This window comes from Condylostylus longicornis, unplaced genomic scaffold (genome assembly GCF_029603195.1).
Source record: "Condylostylus longicornis isolate FDR11 unplaced genomic scaffold, ASM2960319v2 ptg000081l, whole genome shotgun sequence".
In the NCBI taxonomy this organism is placed as follows: domain Eukaryota; kingdom Metazoa; phylum Arthropoda; class Insecta; order Diptera; family Dolichopodidae; genus Condylostylus; species Condylostylus longicornis.
In genome coordinates, this window is record NW_026578049.1 from 1,891,450 (window position 1) to 1,910,940 (window position 19,491).

Sequence of the window (19,491 nt, forward strand, 5' to 3'; positions counted from 1 at the left end):
ATGTTGTCACTATCGGAAATTTGTATTTAGATTATTATGCAGAAAATGAAACTGAAATAATACAAAAATTCAACATATCTAAAATATTATACAACTCTAAGTAAGAATTATTTCGTTTATATATGTATCTAAATATTAACCTAAACAAAAAAATAAATTTTTAATTTTTAGCTTTACAAAAGTAGGAGAATTTTTCGCGAATGACATCGCTACAATAATTTTAAATGATAATATTATATACAAAAACCATATTAGACCGGCATGTTTGTCATGGAGAAAGTTTATGGATAAACAGATTTTAAATGATGTACAAGGAAAAATAATCGGAAATAAAAATAAAACAATAATTTCTACAATGCTATCTACAATACATTATGAATTATGTACAAAAATTTTAAATAAAAGTTATTCAATTATGAAAAATAAATTCTGTGCACAACAAAATATTGAAAATAAAATTTATTCAGTTCTACAAGGTAGTGGTTTCGTTGTTCCGGAATTTATTGATGGCGCAGTATATTTTCATCTTTGGGGCATTTCTAGTAACATAAAATCAATTATAAATAAGAATTTAAAATTAAAAAATCCTACCACAATATTTACAAATGTTCAAATGTACAAATCATTAATAACAAAATCTGCAAATTATGCACAAAAACAATTAAATTCAACTATTGATCTTGGTTGTCACATTCCACGAATACGCCATGTACTATTTTTGGAAAATTCTACAAATTCCGTACTAATAGCAGGGACATATGTTCCTTCATTAACCACAATTACATATGCTTGCCCCAAGGGTCTGTTTTTTGATGGAGATCATTCAACGAATACCTGTTATGGAGACTGGATAAACTCACATCCTGAATGCACAGGTAACTTTAGAATAACATTTTTTATTGTTTTTAATTATAGTCGTTTTTCTTTCAACAGAAATATGCCCACCAGTTGCACATGATCATACTGTTAAATTAAATTGTAATTATAAACGGAAAAAAATTTCTTGTGACAAACCATTTAGGCCTGGAACAATAATTAAAATCAGTTGTGCTTTTATGTATCAAAAACCTTTAAATGTACATGTTCATGATAAAATACAATGCCAAAGTGATGGTGATTGGGACCATTCTGTATTTAAATGTAAACAAATTTGTGGAATATTTGATAAAGAACTTTCAAATGAAAAAAACCAACTTGCAAATATTTATAGAGCACCATGGCATATTGCCATGTACCATACTACATATGACAAAACAATGTATAAATTTATATGTGCCGGTACCTTGGTTAAGTCTCGGGTTGTAATGAGTGTTGCTCATTGCTTTTGGCCAGATATTAGATTAGAAGTATTTGACAAAGGAATATATTCAGAATATAAGATAGTAGCCGGAAAACTTTTTCAAGATTATTATTCGAATAAAGACAAAGGATTAATTCAAGAAACTGAAATTATGGATGTAACAATCCCGGTCCAGTAAGTAAATTAAAAAAATTTACATGTCTAAATTCAGTTGAGCGTTTTTAGTTTGTTCCAGCTTTATATTTAAATTTTTCCACCAAAATCATTTTAAAATAAAGAAAAACAAAAAACCAATCCAATAAAAAAATTATATATTTTAGGTACGAGGGTCAGACATATGATTACGTAAGTGATATAGCTATAATTTTACTTAAAGATCATATAATATTTACAAATCACATCAGACCTGCATGCCTTTTATGGCAGCCATATGAAAAAAAAAATTTACCTGAGAATAAAGAAGGTAGAATTGCTGGTTGGGCACTATTAAATTTTGATGAAATGGATAAAGGTATACGTTCAATACAATATATATCAGTAAACGAATGTAAAAATTATACAACAGTTTATAAGGTTTCAAGTGATAAATTTTGTACCAAATTAGGTAAAGAAAATAACATTTGTTCATCTGGTACAGGATTATTAATTCCTGAAGATATTAATGGCACAACATTATATAATTTATGGGGTATTCTTAGTTTAGATGTAACAGGTTCGCCTAGAGACAAATGTTCAAATTCTGTCGTAGCATTTTCAAATGTACAATGGTATGAATCTCTAATTGAAACTATAATAAATGAAAAATTTAATTTGTAATTGAAAAATGCAATAATTTTGATATATTTCTAATAAAAATAAATATATGAACTTATAATAATACACGTTTTGGATTAAATACCATTATTAAAGTATTCTGGTAATGTTATAATTTTTTTTAAAAATATGGCTTATAATTTATGTACAAGTAAAAATATGGTACGTGTAAATAAGATATTATATTTTATTTATATAAATTGCTTAAAATAAATTTCTGTTGTATTATAATGAATTGTTCCTTAAAATATGTAAAATAAATAAGCTATTATTTATATAACTTTCATAATATAATTTATATATTTACAAAATATTTTTTTATTTAATAATGATTAAGCAAATCAACGTAAATTTTGTATTATTTAAATAATTATAATCAATATATAAATTTAGCATACATACATACTTTTTTTATGGTACGTATAAATAATGTTGTACTATAATGAATTGCTCCTTAAAGTCAAATTAGATTTTCAATCTAAAAGCGTAAGGTCACTTCACAAGAAAATAATTAAATTTAAATTCATCATTTAGTTCAAGAACATTATTTTTTGGAAAAAACTTCAATAAATAATTTTAGGTATTTAAAGACTAACTTCAAAGTTTGATATTTCAAAATAATTGAGTTATTTTAGATCCTTTAATTTATTTTATTCACATAAAACAAGTCGGAACCTTATTATAAACGAATGGAAGAAAAATTTCCGAATTGTGAAAAATAATAACTTTACTGAATTGAATTATAATTATCTTCTCGTTTTTTATATAACATAAACATATAAATATATTAACGTGCATTATATGTAGGGATGTTTTCATTGATTCAATTGATCTCTAATAGTCTCCAAAAACATTATGTATGTTTGCCAAAAATACCAAAAATTATCAGATTAAATTATGGCATTATAACGACTTTTTATTTTTAACACTATTAATACATTATTTGGCATTTCAGAATGTAGAAGAATATAATATAAAGAATATAATTATGTAATATATAAAAAAATATTATATTAAGAATATGTAAATAATTGAAATAAAATTAAAAAATGAATAAATATTTCTAATTAATTTTTATTGTGTTACTCTCCAATCCATTTCGTTTTCTAAAATAATATTCAAGAATAAGTTAAACAAAAATTATTGAAGAAGATTACATATTTGATATTAAATGTTTTCGGATCAGAAACAGATTATCAACACTGTTTGGGGTTGGCATTAACATTTTCAAATTATTATCCAATACGTAGCAGGAAGGCGCACTCCCGAAAAAAACGTACATTGGGCAATTACATACATTTAAAGTGAATTCGTGCAATGTAGTCATAATAACTACACGAAATTAATGTAATAAATTTCGATTAATATTTAAAAATAAATCAAAAATATTTTATTTAATGAATAAAAAAGTATATTTATGCTTACCCATACAAACTTGAATACTAAAAATAATTAGACAAAATATGTTCACGATGAAAAAATATTAATATTAAATTGAAATTTTGTTTATTTTTAAATTTATACACAACCTTTTAACTTCGATATAAAATTTAGATTAAATTTTGAAATTAATCAAAATTTTTGTGAATTTAACATATTATCAATAAAAACATTATTATCAATATTATTCAACCTTGAGTTTGAATAATGTTTTCGCACATTATATAAATTAGTTTACTAATTGCATATTTAACATTGAATTAATATTTTAAAATATAAATTGCTATAATGACTAAACAATTTATTTAAAAATATAATACTTACATCATTATGAATATAATTAAAAAATTTGAATAAATTTAAATAATGAAAGAAAATTTATCTTCATAATTATTTCATATTTCCTTAAAATTTCTTGAATGTATGTAGATAAGATAATTACACATAGTAAAAATAAAATTTTAGTTATTCAGTCTATTATTACTATATAAACCCGAAGTTGTTAATAATATTTTCAAAATATAAAAAACATTTAAACTTAAAAATAAGATTTCATAGGCAAAAAATAAGAAATAAATAAAATGAAATTTGTATTAGCAGCTTGTTTAATAATTTCTACAGTATTGTTGATTAAAGGAGAACAATTCGAATTAAAAGCAAATATGGATAAAGGTAAAAAATTTCATTTCATATAAATATTATAACATATTATAATTGATAAATAATTTTAAATTTAAATTATTTTTTGAAGGTATTTCATCTTCAAACCAATTGGGACGTTTATTTTTAAGTAAGTTTAAAATAATATTGCTACTAAATTTGCATTTTATTTAATTAAATTTTTCTTAAATCATTAATATACAAATTAAATTTAATTTTTTAGATCCTTGTAATGCAATTGCAAATAATTTCGGAATTGGAGATTCAAAATGTTCAGTTAAATGCAATTTTCTTGGACAAGAAAATGGAGGAATTTGCCAAGACGGTCAATGTATTTGCAAACAATGATTAAATATTTATTCACATTCCAATAATCAATATTATTATGTAGAAATATTTTTAATCAACTTTACATTCAAAGTAATAAAATGAATTCATTTTTTTTAATTAAAGCATAATATATCTATATATACATATATGTATATATATAATGTAGGTATATACATAATAAATCTATGAGAAAAATCTATTTATTTGTTTATTATTAAACTTTAGCTCTTTAATTATTAATCTTAAACTTTAGCTCTTACCTTAATATTATGTGGTTATGTCCATAAAATAAATAAGGGCAACAAAATAATTCATTTCAATTGAGAATATTATATTTGCAACTTAATACAAACAATTAGTTTTTGTCAATTCATTTTTGATTGATTTAATTTTAAATAAAATTAAATTTTTTTTGAAATTCGTTCTTAAAATTTAATGCAACAATCCCCTCTATTATGTATATCGGTATCGGCCGATAAACGATAATTTATCGGCAAAATTTTGTGTTTGTATTACCAACATTGTTTATCGGTAAATTTTATCGGAGTCGGGAAAGCTTTTTTTCCTGTATAGGAAACGTATTAGCTGGTATTATGAAAACGATAAATTGTCGGATTTTCACCGATTTAAAAGCGGGTACAAATTTTTAGACGACAGATTTTTTTTTTTGTAAAATCTTCATTTTATCAAGGAAACTGGTGTAATTAATTGCTTTTTTAAAATGTAAGCATTTTTTCTAAATTATTTTCTTTCAAAATGTTATTCATATATTTTATTTAGGAGTAAAATCGTAAGCAACAAAAAACAAATTGCGCGGTTAGTAGAAAAAGTGGAAGAGGACTTAAACCTGGCAAGGAATGATAATCTGAAATTCTGGATAAACCTAAAAAATGTGTACATATTATATAAATAATAAAATAAAATAGGTACATAAACATACATTTTGTTGTCTAAACCCAATGGATTAGTTGAATCTCTTATATGTCGTCTTTGAATAGCTTGCGTTTCTTCACTTACTACCGTTTCTTCACTTTCAAAATATAATGCGCGCGACATTTTCCCGATATATGTATATTTTTATTTTACAAATTTAACAGAAAATAATTTGCTTACAACAACTTTTTAGCACATCAAAACCAAATTCAAAATAGTTTTAAAAATTTTTTGAAAATAACTTTTGAAAGAAAACAAATGTCATTAGAAAAAAAAAAAAAAACTTTTTCTCCAATTTACAAAAACAAAAATTTGTATGAAAAAGCTTCTTTTAATCGGTTGAAATATTTTTATCGGTATCTGTTCATAATACAGAAGAAACTTAAAACCGATTAGAACTGCCGATAATATATCGGCCGATACCGATGTTTATAATAGAGGCCAGAGGGGAATATTAAACGCAAAAAGGTGTTGCCTATGTAAGGAAAATATCTTCAATACAACCTAGTAAATCTATCACTTCTTCGAATGTACTTCATATAGTATATGTACAAAATATATACATAGTAAAATTAATATTTATTAAATAAATCCTAATTAATTTTTCCATTCGTCATTTTCGGGATGTGCAATTCTTGTACAACGACTAAAGAACAATTTTCTATATATGTATATGGAAAAATTCTTCAAACGTAAATTTGTATGCAACGTATTTTTCAAATGAGAAGAATTTCTCCGTATTCCTTGCTCTTTTTTCCAAAATATATACAAAATTTTAACATTATCTTTATTCACATTGTTTTTGAAGGTATAAGGCTAAGCATAGTTGACATTTTGAGTGCGAAAATCCAATTGAAAAAATTAGTAATCCTATTAGAAAAATGCCTTACTCATATTAAAAAAATGAAAACTCTGATTTGGAAGTGAGTAGAAGCGAAACGAAAAGTCAAGATGCACAATTAGTAAGTTGAACTCTTAAAAAAATGTAAAAGTTTATAATTTTAATATTTTACTCACTAAAATATTAATTTTATTACAAGTTCGTTCTGAAAACAAAAATATGTAAAATAAATAAGCTATTATTTATATAACTTTCATAATATAAATTATATATTTACAAAATATTTTTTATTTAATAATAATTAAGCAAATCAACATAAATTTTGTATTATTTAAAGAATTATATAAATTTAGCATACCTACATACTTTTTTTATTTGTATTTTGTTGAAGAACATAAGAAAGAAAAAAATTATAATGAAATTACTATATACACATATATATATATTATGCATATACTTACATTCCTTCCAAATATAGTTTAGAATTTAATAAAAATATTTAAAAATAAATCCAAATATAACAATAATAAACAAATATTTTGAAAAACTTAATGAACTAGTTGAATTACATAAATCTCCTTGACAAAAGCACATATAAACTTTTTTATAATTATAAGTTGTAAATGCACAACGATCTTCTGAATCATCTGGACCTCTTTGAACACACATTCTTTGTACTGCCATGTCATAATCTAAAATTTTTTAAACATATTAATTGAATTAGTAAATTACTTAAATTATATTAATATTTAAGATAGAATACATACACATATTACATATATTTGATTGTATATATATCTAGTTCTATTTATTCTAAATTTTTCTTAACTAATAAACTTTATATGTTATTAAAAAATCAAAATAATTTACCATCAACAGAATATGAACCACCTCCTTCAATTACTTTACCGCACCATCCTGAGGCACATGGAATAGCTTCAATACCTGGTTCTTTTTCAGCTTGTGTTAAATTAAATTTAAACGGATCTTTGCAACTTCCTAACTCACCTCTTGAACGACATTGATAACATCTGCGAAGTAAACCTAAAAATAAATTAAAATTCAACTTTTAAAATTATTAATTCTTATAATTTTTAATTAAACAAAACTGAAAAACAACAATAAATTTTTGTCAAGTTTTAAAAGTTATTAAAAATTTATATTTCATATTAAGTGTATTAGTCATTCTAATAAAAAAAAAGGCACAAAATAAAAAAAAAGCCATTAAATTGACACAGAAATATTTTTTTGCTTGCAGGCAAATTAAAAGACTTTAATGACCATTTACAATGTAAGCGAAAAACTTTCTTGTTTCTATTAACATTTTTTTTCTCTCAAAAGACAACAAAAAATCACACCTTCAGAGTATTGAAAACTTAAAAATATTATCACAAATATCAAGCAATATTTAATTAAATTATTTAACATTTTATAAATTTCTTGAAAACAGGCAGTGATATACTTTAAAAAAAAATAAATAAAATTGTCTTATTTTATTAAAGTTGTATTGTTGCTGTTATTTCATTGCCACAAATATAATTTAATTGTCATTAATAAATAAAAACAATGTGTTACCACAATGTTTATAAACATTTCTACATAAAGTATGACATATAAAGGTTCTCGGCTAAGAAAATATACAATTTATTCGTTCTTTGTAAAATAGACCTGGTGTCAATAAATTGTACAATAATGAGAATAGCCACACATATTTTAATGTTTCTAAATGGAATGGTCGTTTTCGATTTATGAATAAAACATAACCTTGACTTTTTTAGTATAACCAAAAACTATATTCAAATGTTAATTTTCAAAATAAAAAAGAAATTTCAAATATTAAAATTAAATACCAAAATAGGTTCGAACACACAAAATTTAGCTGTTACAGATTAGAAACGCTATTTCCACTTACCGGAAAAAAAATAACGTAATTGCACAGATCATCTACGAATTTACTCAAGGTAGTATAGTTGTGCTCAGTTGCCGCTGCTTATGAGTAGTTAGAGCATATAAATGGAACACAAATATTATTAACAACAATTTATTAAACTGCTGTTAGTAAATATATAAAAATAATTCTAAAATGATAAACTGATTCTAAATTTTGACTTATGTATTATGCTTCCACTTATTGACTGCGTTCAACGACGCCTAAATTTTCATTTTAAAGTGTAATAAACAAAATAAATGCCAAAGAACATTTTTGTTCTTTGCATATAAGCATTACAAAAATAGTTCAACTTTTTTTAGTTAAGATCCCTTTTCAATTTCTGTCTTATATTCTTTATTCTTCTTATAAAAAATTTTAATCATATATTACTTAAGGTTACAGTCTAAAAATTTCTAAAATCTGCTTAAAATTAAACTGACTTGGGAAAAGTTTTTTGGTGGAAAAAACACATGTCATATCATTTCATATAAAATATATACCAGATGACGTCAATTTCATGATAAAAATGATAGATGTCATCAATTATACACCTTCTAAATTTTTAGATCATAACTTAAATCTTGTTTTTTCAAAGGTAAATAAAGTTTTACAAAACAAATGTTTTAAACGCCAAAAAATAACAAATATAAAGATAATACTTATTTTTAATTATTATATTAAGTATTGGGAAATAAAGTGACACAACGCTTAAATGAAACGATCGTTTCACCAACTAAAGTACATAATTTCAGTTACATGGAATAAATTTATATTAAATAATAATTTTTAGAGCTAAAGTGGAAATGCCTGAGGATGTTTTTGAAGATAGTTTCGATTGTAAAAAAAGAATCAAGGAAAGCATAAGTGAGAGTGTAAGTAGGGTACATTTAAAAAATTAAAATTTAGTATGATGCATTTAAAAAACTTGAGCGATAATACGTGCTATTCTAGTTTGATAATGAAAAACTCATAGAAGTAATGAGAGATCTTCCGTGTTTATGGGATAAATCTGATTTAAAATATAAAGACAAAAAATTTAAAGAAGAAAAATGGGAAGAAATTGCGGATCATTTCAATACTACAGGTTGATATTTAAAAAATTTGTTATATCTATAATTATTCTTTTAATACACTTTTAGTAAAAATCTGCAAACTAAAGTGGCGTAATTTAAGGGACAGATACCTTAAGGAGAAAAGAAAGTCTAATACTTCATCTGGAAACAAATTTCAATCAAACAGTTTTTGGAAATATAGTGACACATTGTCTTTTTTAGACGAATCGATACTTCCAACAATGTAAGTATCTACCTATGTAACTGTGTTCATATAAAACAAATTTATAAAAAATAATTTTGCTTAGAACAATTAATTATGTGGAAATGCCTGAGGATGCTTCCCAATATAGCTTCGAATGTGAAAATAAAATTAAAGGGAACATGAGTGGGGTTGTAAGTATTAACTGTTAGGATTAAGTAGGTAGGAAGAACCTACCTACATTTTAAAACTTTAAGTGATAATACGTGTTTTTCTAGTTTGATAATGAAAAACTCATAGAAATAATGAGAGAACTTCCGTGTTTGTGGGATAAAACTGATGCCAAATATAAAAACAAAAAACTTAAAGAAGAAAAATGGGAAGAAATCGCAGAGCATCTAAATACTACCAGTTATTATTTAAAAAAAAACATTGTTACACCTATAATTACTTTTTTATTATATTTTTAGTAAAAATCTGTAAATTAAAGTGGCGCAATTTGAGAGACAGATACTTGAAAGAGAGAAGAAAGTCAAATACTTCATCTGGAAGTAAATATCAGTCGCATAATATTTGGAAATATTGTGACACCATGTCTTTTTTAGACAAATCCATATTCCCACCAATGTTGGCACTTGTTTCTTTTGCATTTGATATAATATTGTAATAAATTATTTTATTTTAGATCAACTAATAATACGGAAATTAATGAAGTTGTTTTCGAAGATAACTTAGATTTTGAGAACGATAACAGTTCTAACTTAACACCAGAATCATCTCGAAAAAGAACACACAGCTCAACAACAGATGAGTTAATAAATTTAATAAAAAGAAGGCTGCAAGAAAAAGAAGATTATTATAACAAATCAATTAATAACAAATATGAAAATTTTGTAAATATGGTTTGTGAACTAATGGATCAAATACCCGATGAAAAACATACATCTATAAAAATGGAAGTTCTAAACTTTTTACATAGTAAAATTCCAGAAAAATTTGAAAGAAACGAATTTTTTTAGTAGAAAAAAAATTAATTTTGGAATTTGAGTTTTAAAGAAGCTACGTATATGTGTTCGTATGTAAAATGTTTTATAAGTACGCTGGTAAACTTTGTTAGTTTTTCTAATAAATAATAGTGTAAATAAAACTTGATCTATACTTTGAATTAATTTTTTTTTAGACATATTGAATTCAATTTGAAAAATTGAATTAGAAATTGATAGAATGTGGTGTGCATTATTAAAAAATAGCGATTTAGATTTTCTACTAGAATGTACACAAATTTTTGTTTTGAAATTTACATATGTAATCATTTTTTTAAAGTTTATATTTTAATTTTCACTTTTTTACTTTAATGCTTCGATTTACTCATTCATTCTTTAATCTAACAAAAAAGATCGCAATTAAGGGATGAACGCATATTCAGACAACACGAATACGTAGTTTTTCTAATTCGAAATACAAATCAATAAGAACCTTAATTTTTGGTTTACCGCCACAAAATTTTTTCGTCAAATTTTCGCCTGGTCATCAAATATACATTTAATGTACAATTGTTATACTACCACGTCATAACAAAAAAAAAAAATTTCCATGCTGAGATCTTATTTTAAATAACTTTGCTAAACAAAAAATACATATTATGTTTGAAATTAGTAAACTAAAAAATAATATATTGAATATAATCTTAAATCTAACTTAACAAAAATTTTGATACAATAATAACAGGCAAAATATGATTTATTGGAGCTTTAATTATTATAATTTCAAAAAAATCAAAGTTATATTTGTGAACAAGCAAATTTAGTATGTATATAGATAAATATATATATGTAAATGTTACTTTTTTAAATAAAAATTTATAATTTTGTAAATTAATTATAATTTAGGAGCAAAAATAAATAATTTTACAATAAAATTTTAATAAAGTGGCAAAAAACTCGATATTGAAAAAAAAAAAAAAAAAACGAAAAGAAAAACACTATTCTGCCATTGCGATATCATCACTATCAACTGCCTCAAGTGCATCTTCAATTTCTACAACATTTGCATCCTCTTTAATAACTAAAATTTCTTCATCACTATCTACAGGTTCACAACTGCTATCAGTACCATTCGATTTATCATGATCATGATCTTTACCATCGTTAGTTTGCGGTAAAATAACTTGATTTATTTGTTCCTTTTCGGAATTTTCCTGAAAATTAACTGATAATTGAGAATCCTTTTCACTGCTGTCCATATCATCATTCTCCATTACTTCACCATCTTCATCTGATATTTCAATTGAAAAAACAACTGTTTCGGGTGTAGTTTCTTCATTGTCCGTTTGTTGATTTTTTATAGTATCTACAATATTAAACAATTCATTCATTTTTGTTTTGTAGGCTTCGCTTTCTTTCAATAAATTGTTTTGATGAATTTGTGCTGTCGCATATTTTTGTTTTAATTCATTGCATCGATCTATCAGAGAGGATCGCCTAATTTTATTTTCACCTGATTTCGACCTATTTCCTAAATAATTTTTATATTAATATACATATATATAAAATTCAAAATAATATTATAAAGCTTACCATTATTTTCTCTGGTAAAATCTTCGGAGCTAGCAGAACGAGACGTTTTTTTAGCTCTAAGACAAACTGGACAAATTTTTTTAGTGGTATTAAAGTATATTTTTGAATGGCAAGAAGTATGATAATTTTGCTTGCATTTCTTGCAACGATTCAGTACCAATAATTCATTATTACGAAAACATACATTGCAAAAAAGTTTTTCATCTGGGGAAGACATTGAAGAACGATCTGATTTATTATTTTTATTATTAATAATTTCATCTTTAGCACTTCGTCGACGTTTGGCGGCTCTTCGCGAAATTGTTGGGGATACCAAAAATATTTTCTTTTTTTTCTCTTTTGGATAAGTTGCTGTTTGTGCCTGCAAATAAAATTAATTACAATTTTAAAGTCTCTAACTCAGATGTGAAAATATATATAAAAACATTCTTACATCAATAGCTGCAAAATTTAATGTGCCATAATGAAAATCTTTGCGTTCATTAAATTGAACATTGCGGCGTCGTCTTTTTGATCTACGTTGCTTTAAATATGCGCTATGTTGCAACGTATACAATCCGAATTGCCTTAAAAACATTTCTTGGTTTATTTCAGATATTTCTTGTTTTTCTGGCTCAATTGGTGGCAAAGCGTTAATTCCATCTAAAGAATCGTCTGAAGACGATAATACGTCAGCATATTTTGAATTCTTTTGTTGCTCAGGAGACTTTTGAGTTATTTTGATTGCAGCAGCGACCGCTTTACCTGTAGATGCTGGTGATTGGCTTGTTGGTGTATCCTTCTGATTTTTAGCTTTATTTAATGCTTGCAATAATTTCATTCTACCAATATTCATAGCTGGAGATGGCTTAAGTGCAATCGAAGACTGATCTTCAACTTTGGATTCAATTTTTAATTCTGGTTTTTCATCATTTTCAAGTACGGTATTAGTAGTATCGTTATTTAAAATTATTTTATCATTTTCATTTGACAGACTATCATCTTCATTTTTTATATCTAAACTCTGATTTGAATCATTTAAATTTGTTAAATCTCTTTCGCATTTTGGTTTCAATAATGAAACTCTTTGTTTCTGTGGTAAGCCATTAACATTCGCATTACTGTTACCATTACAAGATGAAAAATTTATTTTAGTAGCATTATTTAAAACAGGATTTTTAACATTCAATATCCGTTTTGGATCATCTAAAGAAAATTTTTTTTTCCATTGATTAAATGATTTCCGAGTTTTTACTGTAATTGCTTCACATGGATAATTTGGATCATCTACATATTTTGAAAATGTATGTCGTAAAAATGTGTTATCAGCATCTCGATCAATAATAATATTATTTACAGGAAGTGATTTATAAAAGTCATCAAGTGATTTACGAAGGCGATATATTAGGAATCCTTGTTCAGCATTTATTTCATATATTTCTCTTTCCAAGTCATCCAATAATTTTCGAACGGCCGATAGCTAAAATTTTAAAAAAAATTATTTTTATTAATTTAAAAACAAATGGTTTATAATTTATAACTTGGACAATATCAACATCTAGGTATTTTGCTATCATTTATCAATTCTAGGTATATAGTTTGGTTTTTAAAAATTCATTAAAATAATAAATTGAATAAATAGTAAAAGGATTATTAAGGTTATCTGACGAGCGAATACTGTTTTCTTTGTGCCTTACTTCTAAAATATTTATCTTAAAAGTTCAAAAAAATTTTAATACATACATATTTGCAAAATATTGGATATGCAATTAAAAACATTTGTTTGTTTACTCGTTTAACGCGCTACTCTTCCTGTTAATTTTTTTGTCTATTGTTCTTATAATTACGACCAATTATTTGAAAAGCATGTTATCATACGAAAAGAGAAAATAAAAAAAATGTACCTACAATTTTTCATACGTATTTCCAAAAAGTATATAAATATGAAAAATTTTTACACCCCAAAAACTAGATAACAAACTGCTCTTTACGTATTCAACAATTAATCAATAATAACCGCAACAAAACAATAACGATCGAATAATCAACAATCTGTAAAAATTCCTAAATTTTAAGAATCATGCATCGGTTTTACATACCTTATTACTTATAAATTCTGCCATGTTATAATGAAATCTTAGTATTTTCCAGAATACAAAATTTTTAATTTAAATTTAATAATAATAAAGTTAACAATGTACAGTGCAATCTACTTTTAGTGAAAATTAATTTATTAGTTTTATATATTATCTTCACATTTAATTCATTATAAAAATATTTATTTCCATTTTTAATTTAACTTTTCTTTAAATATAATATTGCTGCGATATAAATGTCGCCAAAACAAGGGTACAAACGATCAACTATTTAGAATTATTACTTGAAATTTCTTGCAACTTTTGTTTAGCTCTCTTTGCTTTTTGTCTTGTGTGTTCTATTTGAAAATCTTGCACTGTTAAATTTAACCTTTGTATGTTTTCCATTATGAAATCTTCTTCTAAGACTGGCTCTGGTGGGGAACGTAATACTTCTAATGATTCACATAATCCATTGCACTGTTTTCGTGTTTTGCTGCGCCCAAGAGATGCCCCTAAAATAACTAATGCGACTTTAAATACAACTCTGATTCCTTCTGCCAAAAAGCAATCCCAAACACGTAATAAAGTTTCCCATGGGAGAGTACGGGTCATTGCACATAAAAACCAATCTGTCATATATAATAAAGGTTCGACCTTATGTTTTTGTAAATGCCTGTATACAGCTGGGCATGTTTTCTTCAACAAACCGTTTAATATTGCTGCATCATTTTGTAAAACTTCCAAACCAGGAATGAAATAATCTTCAAGATAAACATCGCAAACACTGACAAAACACCAAAATGCATCTTCAGCTGGCATATGCATTAAAAGGAAAGCTGCTATCGGAGCCTGAGCTTGACAGAAACCAACTTTTGGGTTGTAAATTGAATAAGCTTTCAAAACATTAAATAATTCGATTTGTCCAACTTTGTCTTCATCTAAAAACATTTCATGAAATGGAAATTGTCTGTGTTTATCTTTTTTAATTTCTTCAATAATTTGTGGATTTCCTGGTTTCTGTAATAGTTCCTCATATAAATTACCATGTTTCTTCTTTAATAAATATGCACCAGATAAATAAAACCAAGCTTTTGGTCTAATAGATTTCGGTATACCTTTACGGCATCTATCTCGAATTTTTTTGTAATTTTTTGACATATATGCTGACCAGTTATTTAGCATATGAAGCCATTTTTTTTCTCTTGCAATAATTTGTGCTTTCGACAATGGTTCTTTACGACTTTCTGATCTTTGAAAACCACCATAAAATCCATTACGATCCGGACAACTTGATGCAGTTGAACATAATGATACAGTATCTACAGAACGCGGTGAAGCTGCCATTCTTATTTATCAAATTTCTATATTGCCCATAAATATTTTAATTAGTGTTTTGCATTCCAACAAATGAAAATTTATTTTCACCCAATATGTACAATTAAGAATATGAAATTAATTAAAAAATACTTTTTTTTCGAATGTGCAATACTCTATATTATTAATTAAATACTCAACTTTCTTTTAGTATCGAAAATAAGATTTATATTTCTTTTTTATAATTGAAAATTCTCTAAACACGAATTTTTATATTAATCATAATAAATCCACATATACGAAGTCATTAATAAAAGTAAAAACGGAAACTTGGAATTCTTGACGTTTAAATGTCAAAGTCAAATATATTGAGGTAACCATTACGTATAAAATTAAATTAAAATTAATTTACCCAAAAAAAACACAAAAATCAAATTTTTGTATTTTTGAGATCAAATTTTTTAGAATAAATCTGATTTTTATTTTCTATCCTTGATCTAGACTGGAATTTAAGTCCCGATATGTTTATTTAATTATATATGCTTGATTAAAATAAAAGCCTATATAATTCTATTACAAAAATTAGAAACATTAATATTTAATACAAAAAATATTAATTAAAATTTTTTTTTTTCGAAATATTTTTATGGGTCAAATTAATTAGTGGGAAAATAAATTACTAAATTGTTTTATACAATTTACTTCAAAAACGTCAATGATATAGAATTAAATTAGCGAAATTAAAAATGAGAAGTTAAATTTTTATTATTGACAGAACAGTTGGTTTAAAGCGATACTTATGGTCACCTTACTATAATACATCAAACTATATATACTACAAGTTATTACAACCATGCTTTTTAAAATTAATATATACATATATTACCTACATTTTTCAGCATAATTCAAAAAAAAAAACTTGAATTTTATATATAAATATCTGTATATATGTGTGTTACTGATAGATATTAAAATTTGTAAAAATTTCTATCAAGGAAAGTTTTTATATGGTAACCACATGAAATTTTAGCTAAAAATTTATATTTTTAATTGTTACCTATATTTACCCCATGCATTCATTTATGTAGATAAAATATATACATACCTATATACTTATGTACCTATGCTAAGTACATACTCAAATAATGTTATATTTTATTATTTAAGATACCTTAATATCCTAATAATTAAATATCCTGAATAACAAATATTTCCTATGTATAACATATAATTTCAAATAAAAAAAAATTATGTCTTAATTATAATGTTATAAGAGCTACAAAATCAAAAAATGTCTAAAACCATACAAATTTTTATTTTAAATCAATTAATGTTATCTACGTAATGTGTGTAGATAACTTGCAAAAATATTACCTAAGCAGGTAATATACCCACTGAAAAAGAAACTGTATGTAAAGCACAAAGATTGCTTATTATAACAAACCTACATATGTAACTAATACTTACAGCCGTTGTTAGTTTTTGTCCATAATTTATGATAACCATCTGAAAAATATAAAGATTTTTTTTCAAAATTTTTTTTATTCATTGTTTTGTTTTTTTTCAAATTATTAAATATTTATTATAAACTTATTTTAAAATATCAAAATTTAAATGCCATATTAGTAGTTCTATATTTTAATTGTACACACATAACAAAATATAATCACATAATACAAAATGCATAAGGTTGATTGCTAAGAATAAAAATAAAAATTAAAAAATCATTTCATACCTGGTGAACTTTCAAATAAGTCCTTAACGCTTTCTGACAATAAATTATATCATTTTTAATTTCAAATGGTATCTGATATTTTATTAAAACATTATTATAATGTGTATTAAAGTCTTGCTTCGGTACTACAATCTCCATAATATTTTATCTTCCTTATTTTTTTTTATAGCAAAAATTTTCAAATAAAAAATTAAACCTTTTCAAACTGTATTTATATTTTTAATAATTTTTTTAATGTAAACAAAACTTTAATTTATTTTTTTAATTTTTCAATCAAAATATTAACTCATTTTCCTTTATTTTTATTATTATTGCTCTTGCACATCATTAAAATTTCAACGTTGATTTTTTTACTTTTGAGTAAATCTATATAGACCGCACTTCACTTTAATTTTGAAAGGTAAAAAAAAAATAATGATGTTTTGACATTTCTTCAATGTTTTCTAGCAGTTTTCTAGTAGTTTTCTAGCAGTTTTATTAAATTTCCTGAAAAAAAAGCCGTTTGTAAAATAAAATTTTGAATTACAATTGTGAATTTTTTAAATATGAATTTAATAATTTTGCCAAAAAATAAATTGGATTATTTATATAAGAAATAATTTCATTAAATTTTAACTGTTGAAATAAAGAAAGGATTTATTTTTTTTAATTAAGGTTTTAATAAAAGGTTGGGTTGGTCCTTAATCCATACATACATACATATACAGATATACATATTTATGTATAAACAAAGTTTCATATTTTTTAAAGATGATGCTCTTGTTAATTAACATTTTATGATAATAAATTTTTATACAAATTATGAAAATGCTTAAATCTACACGTTTACTTTTTTGAAAAATTATCTATTTTATAATATTTTATTTAATTTTTTGTTCAACTAACTTTTAATAAAAAATTAGAACATTTCATATTATTAGTTATAGAAGTATGTACAGCAAAAACAAAAATTTGAAACTGCTATAATTTTTATAAATACATAATTTATTTAGAACACAAACCAAAATTAAATATGTAATTGAAAATCTAGAACAATTTATTATTTTTTGAATAAATTTGAAATATTCATTAATAAAATTAATAATTATCTTAAAATAAGTCAAAATATTTAAGGTTTTTTAAAATTTTAATTAGAATTTTTAAGTATAAGTAAAACCAAGGCAAAGAGGATATTTAGTGATAACTAGAACCATAAATATAATAAATATAATAAATATTTATGGTTCTAGTATTTCTTTATAATAAAAATACATAAATTAAACTGCAAGAAAATTTCATGCGTATAATAGGAACAAGCTAGAAAACACGTAATATATGTCTACATTCTCCATATTAATTTTAAGCGCGTTCATCATGTTGACTATAAATCATAATTAATATAAATTATGAAAATTGAAAATCAACAGATTTGTTTACAGCTTTTACTTTTAAAATAGTTTGATTGGTGATTTGTATCATATTTTTTGATTATATTAAATTATCATTAATGTATATTGAAGTATTTTGGTCAATCGAGAATTTATTGTAATCAAAGTTGACTTTTTGTATGGTACATGTGAATGTATATATGCAGCTATGTACAATTTTATTCATATGCATATGAATGTTGCAAAAAATTACTGTATTTTTTGGTACTCAACAGTCAGCTTTTCTTCAAAATTTCTTTCCAGATTATGATCAGTGGCATTATCCTTGCCTATTTACTGCAATATTGCAATTCAAATTTTGGGTAACCAACTTTTGATACCAACCAAGGATATTTTGCAATTAAAAGAATATTAACAATAAGACAATATTATAATATAATATTAAGACTTAAGAATAATTCAAACTACAATACAAATGTATGTATATATGTACATAAATACATATTTCCAAATATTTTTGTAACATGTTTTATTTAGAACTTAATTGGTTGCTTTGTCCTTCAAATATATGTAAGTATTTTTAAAATGTGTGTTAAAACTAAAGATTTAGTATTTCTAACAATATACGTGCATTCGTTTTATAAATTCATCCTTTTCTATTACATACAAATTTCGATATAAACAAAAAGATTTTTTTCATTGGTTCAAACTTGATTTGGCTCAAAAAGAACATTTTGACGATTTTTTTCGTAATAAAACATTTAAAGAACAAATAGCCATGGGGAGACGAATTGTGAATGACTAATATTTTAATTGTTGTGAATGTTGACCGTATGCCAAACTGTCCAAATCTTACAAGACAAAATTTAAATGTATTCCAAAAAGGAAAAAGTTATTTAAAAATAAATGGATATTTAATTTGATCAAGTTATTTCATCTTA

The 19,491-nt window shown here is 24.2% G+C and overlaps 6 protein-coding genes across 8 annotated transcripts; 3 read left to right on the forward strand and 3 right to left on the reverse strand.

The window, feature by feature from the left end:
* Window positions 1–525: 525 nt before the first annotated feature.
* On the forward strand, window positions 526–2,172 carry LOC129613263 (modular serine protease-like). The gene is made up of 3 exons (XM_055527249.1): window positions 526–875; window positions 934–1,474; window positions 1,621–2,172. Exons 1-3 carry the CDS (start codon window positions 614–616, stop codon window positions 2,114–2,116), a joined length of 1,299 nt encoding a protein of 432 aa, XP_055383224.1. The 5' UTR covers window positions 526–613; the 3' UTR covers window positions 2,117–2,172.
* A 1,912-nt stretch (window positions 2,173–4,084) lies between these two features.
* LOC129613267 (uncharacterized) lies at window positions 4,085–4,679 on the forward strand. The gene is made up of 3 exons (XM_055527255.1): window positions 4,085–4,225; window positions 4,305–4,343; window positions 4,437–4,679. The coding sequence occupies exons 1-3, from the start codon at window positions 4,135–4,137 to the stop codon at window positions 4,559–4,561; spliced, it is 255 nt and encodes an 84-aa protein (XP_055383230.1). The 5' UTR covers window positions 4,085–4,134; the 3' UTR covers window positions 4,562–4,679.
* Window positions 4,680–6,634: 1,955 nt separating this feature from the next.
* Window positions 6,635–7,842, reverse strand: LOC129613244 (uncharacterized). Its single transcript, XM_055527229.1, has 3 exons — window positions 7,676–7,842; window positions 7,188–7,361; window positions 6,635–7,009 (listed from the first exon to the last, which is right to left on the reverse strand). The coding sequence occupies exons 1-3, from the start codon at window positions 7,743–7,745 to the stop codon at window positions 6,804–6,806; spliced, it is 450 nt and encodes a 149-aa protein (XP_055383204.1). The 5' UTR covers window positions 7,746–7,842; the 3' UTR covers window positions 6,635–6,803.
* A 1,009-nt stretch (window positions 7,843–8,851) lies between these two features.
* On the forward strand, window positions 8,852–10,975 carry LOC129613249 (uncharacterized). 2 transcript variants are annotated; one of them, XM_055527232.1, is made up of 8 exons: window positions 8,852–8,985; window positions 9,038–9,128; window positions 9,199–9,331; window positions 9,387–9,543; window positions 9,608–9,695; window positions 9,780–9,912; window positions 9,972–10,128; window positions 10,187–10,975. In XM_055527232.1, the coding sequence occupies exons 1-8, from the start codon at window positions 8,960–8,962 to the stop codon at window positions 10,518–10,520; spliced, it is 1,119 nt and encodes a 372-aa protein (XP_055383207.1). In that variant the 5' UTR covers window positions 8,852–8,959; the 3' UTR covers window positions 10,521–10,975. The 2 variants fall into 2 exon arrangements, with proteins under 2 accessions (XP_055383207.1, XP_055383209.1); XM_055527234.1 differs by having other exon boundaries at window positions 9,038–9,119.
* Window positions 10,976–11,071: 96 nt separating this feature from the next.
* Window positions 11,072–17,528, reverse strand: LOC129613115 (uncharacterized). Of its 2 annotated transcripts, XM_055527057.1 has the most exons (5): window positions 17,184–17,528; window positions 16,916–16,954; window positions 12,511–13,536; window positions 12,078–12,438; window positions 11,072–12,015 (listed from the first exon to the last, which is right to left on the reverse strand). In XM_055527057.1, the coding sequence occupies exons 1-5, from the start codon at window positions 17,319–17,321 to the stop codon at window positions 11,483–11,485; spliced, it is 2,097 nt and encodes a 698-aa protein (XP_055383032.1). In that variant the 5' UTR covers window positions 17,322–17,528; the 3' UTR covers window positions 11,072–11,482. The 2 variants fall into 2 exon arrangements, with proteins under 2 accessions (XP_055383032.1, XP_055383033.1); XM_055527058.1 differs by lacking the exons at window positions 16,916–16,954; window positions 17,184–17,528 and adding an exon at window positions 14,156–14,298 and having other exon boundaries at window positions 11,079–12,015.
* Window positions 14,267–15,644, reverse strand: LOC129613116 (TBC1 domain family member whacked). Its single transcript, XM_055527059.1, has one exon. The coding sequence runs from the start codon at window positions 15,476–15,478 to the stop codon at window positions 14,420–14,422; it is 1,059 nt and encodes a 352-aa protein (XP_055383034.1). The 5' UTR covers window positions 15,479–15,644; the 3' UTR covers window positions 14,267–14,419.
* Window positions 17,529–19,491: the final 1,963 nt, after the last annotated feature.

What these genes read in the sequence shown, in the direction of transcription:
- LOC129613244 (XM_055527229.1), bottom strand. Translation starts at nt 7,745, where the DNA reads ATGTTAAATAATTTAATTAAATATTGCTTGATATTTGTGATAATATTT. An exon ending in AAGTTTTCAATACTCTGAAG is followed by an intron (nt 7,362 to 7,675) that starts GTGTGATTTTTT and finishes ATTTATTTTTAG; the next exon opens with GTTTACTTCGCAGATGTTAT. An exon ending in TGGTTCATATTCTGTTGATG is followed by an intron (nt 7,010 to 7,187) that starts GTAAATTATTTT and finishes AAAAAATTTTAG; the next exon opens with ATTATGACATGGCAGTACAA.
- LOC129613116 (XM_055527059.1), bottom strand. Translation starts at nt 15,478, where the DNA reads ATGGCAGCTTCACCGCGTTCTGTAGATACTGTATCATTATGTTCAACT.
- LOC129613263 (XM_055527249.1), top strand. Translation starts at nt 614, where the DNA reads ATGTACAAATCATTAATAACAAAATCTGCAAATTATGCACAAAAACAA. An exon ending in CTCACATCCTGAATGCACAG is followed by an intron (nt 876 to 933) that starts GTAACTTTAGAA and finishes TTCTTTCAACAG; the next exon opens with AAATATGCCCACCAGTTGCA. An exon ending in GATGTAACAATCCCGGTCCA is followed by an intron (nt 1,475 to 1,620) that starts GTAAGTAAATTA and finishes TATATATTTTAG; the next exon opens with GTACGAGGGTCAGACATATG.
- LOC129613267 (XM_055527255.1), top strand. Translation starts at nt 4,135, where the DNA reads ATGAAATTTGTATTAGCAGCTTGTTTAATAATTTCTACAGTATTGTTG. An exon ending in AAAAGCAAATATGGATAAAG is followed by an intron (nt 4,226 to 4,304) that starts GTAAAAAATTTC and finishes TATTTTTTGAAG; the next exon opens with GTATTTCATCTTCAAACCAA. An exon ending in ATTGGGACGTTTATTTTTAA is followed by an intron (nt 4,344 to 4,436) that starts GTAAGTTTAAAA and finishes TTAATTTTTTAG; the next exon opens with ATCCTTGTAATGCAATTGCA.
- LOC129613115 (XM_055527057.1), bottom strand. Translation starts at nt 17,321, where the DNA reads ATGGAGATTGTAGTACCGAAGCAAGACTTTAATACACATTATAATAAT. An exon ending in CTTATTTGAAAGTTCACCAG is followed by an intron (nt 16,955 to 17,183) that starts GTATGAAATGAT and finishes TATATTTTTCAG; the next exon opens with ATGGTTATCATAAATTATGG. An exon ending in TAAATTTTGCAGCTATTGAT is followed by an intron (nt 12,439 to 12,510) that starts GTAAGAATGTTT and finishes TTTTATTTGCAG; the next exon opens with GCACAAACAGCAACTTATCC.
- LOC129613249 (XM_055527232.1), top strand. Translation starts at nt 8,960, where the DNA reads ATGAAACGATCGTTTCACCAACTAAA. An exon ending in AGAGCATCTAAATACTACCA is followed by an intron (nt 9,913 to 9,971) that starts GTTATTATTTAA and finishes TTATATTTTTAG; the next exon opens with TAAAAATCTGTAAATTAAAG. An exon ending in AAATCCATATTCCCACCAAT is followed by an intron (nt 10,129 to 10,186) that starts GTTGGCACTTGT and finishes ATTTTATTTTAG; the next exon opens with ATCAACTAATAATACGGAAA.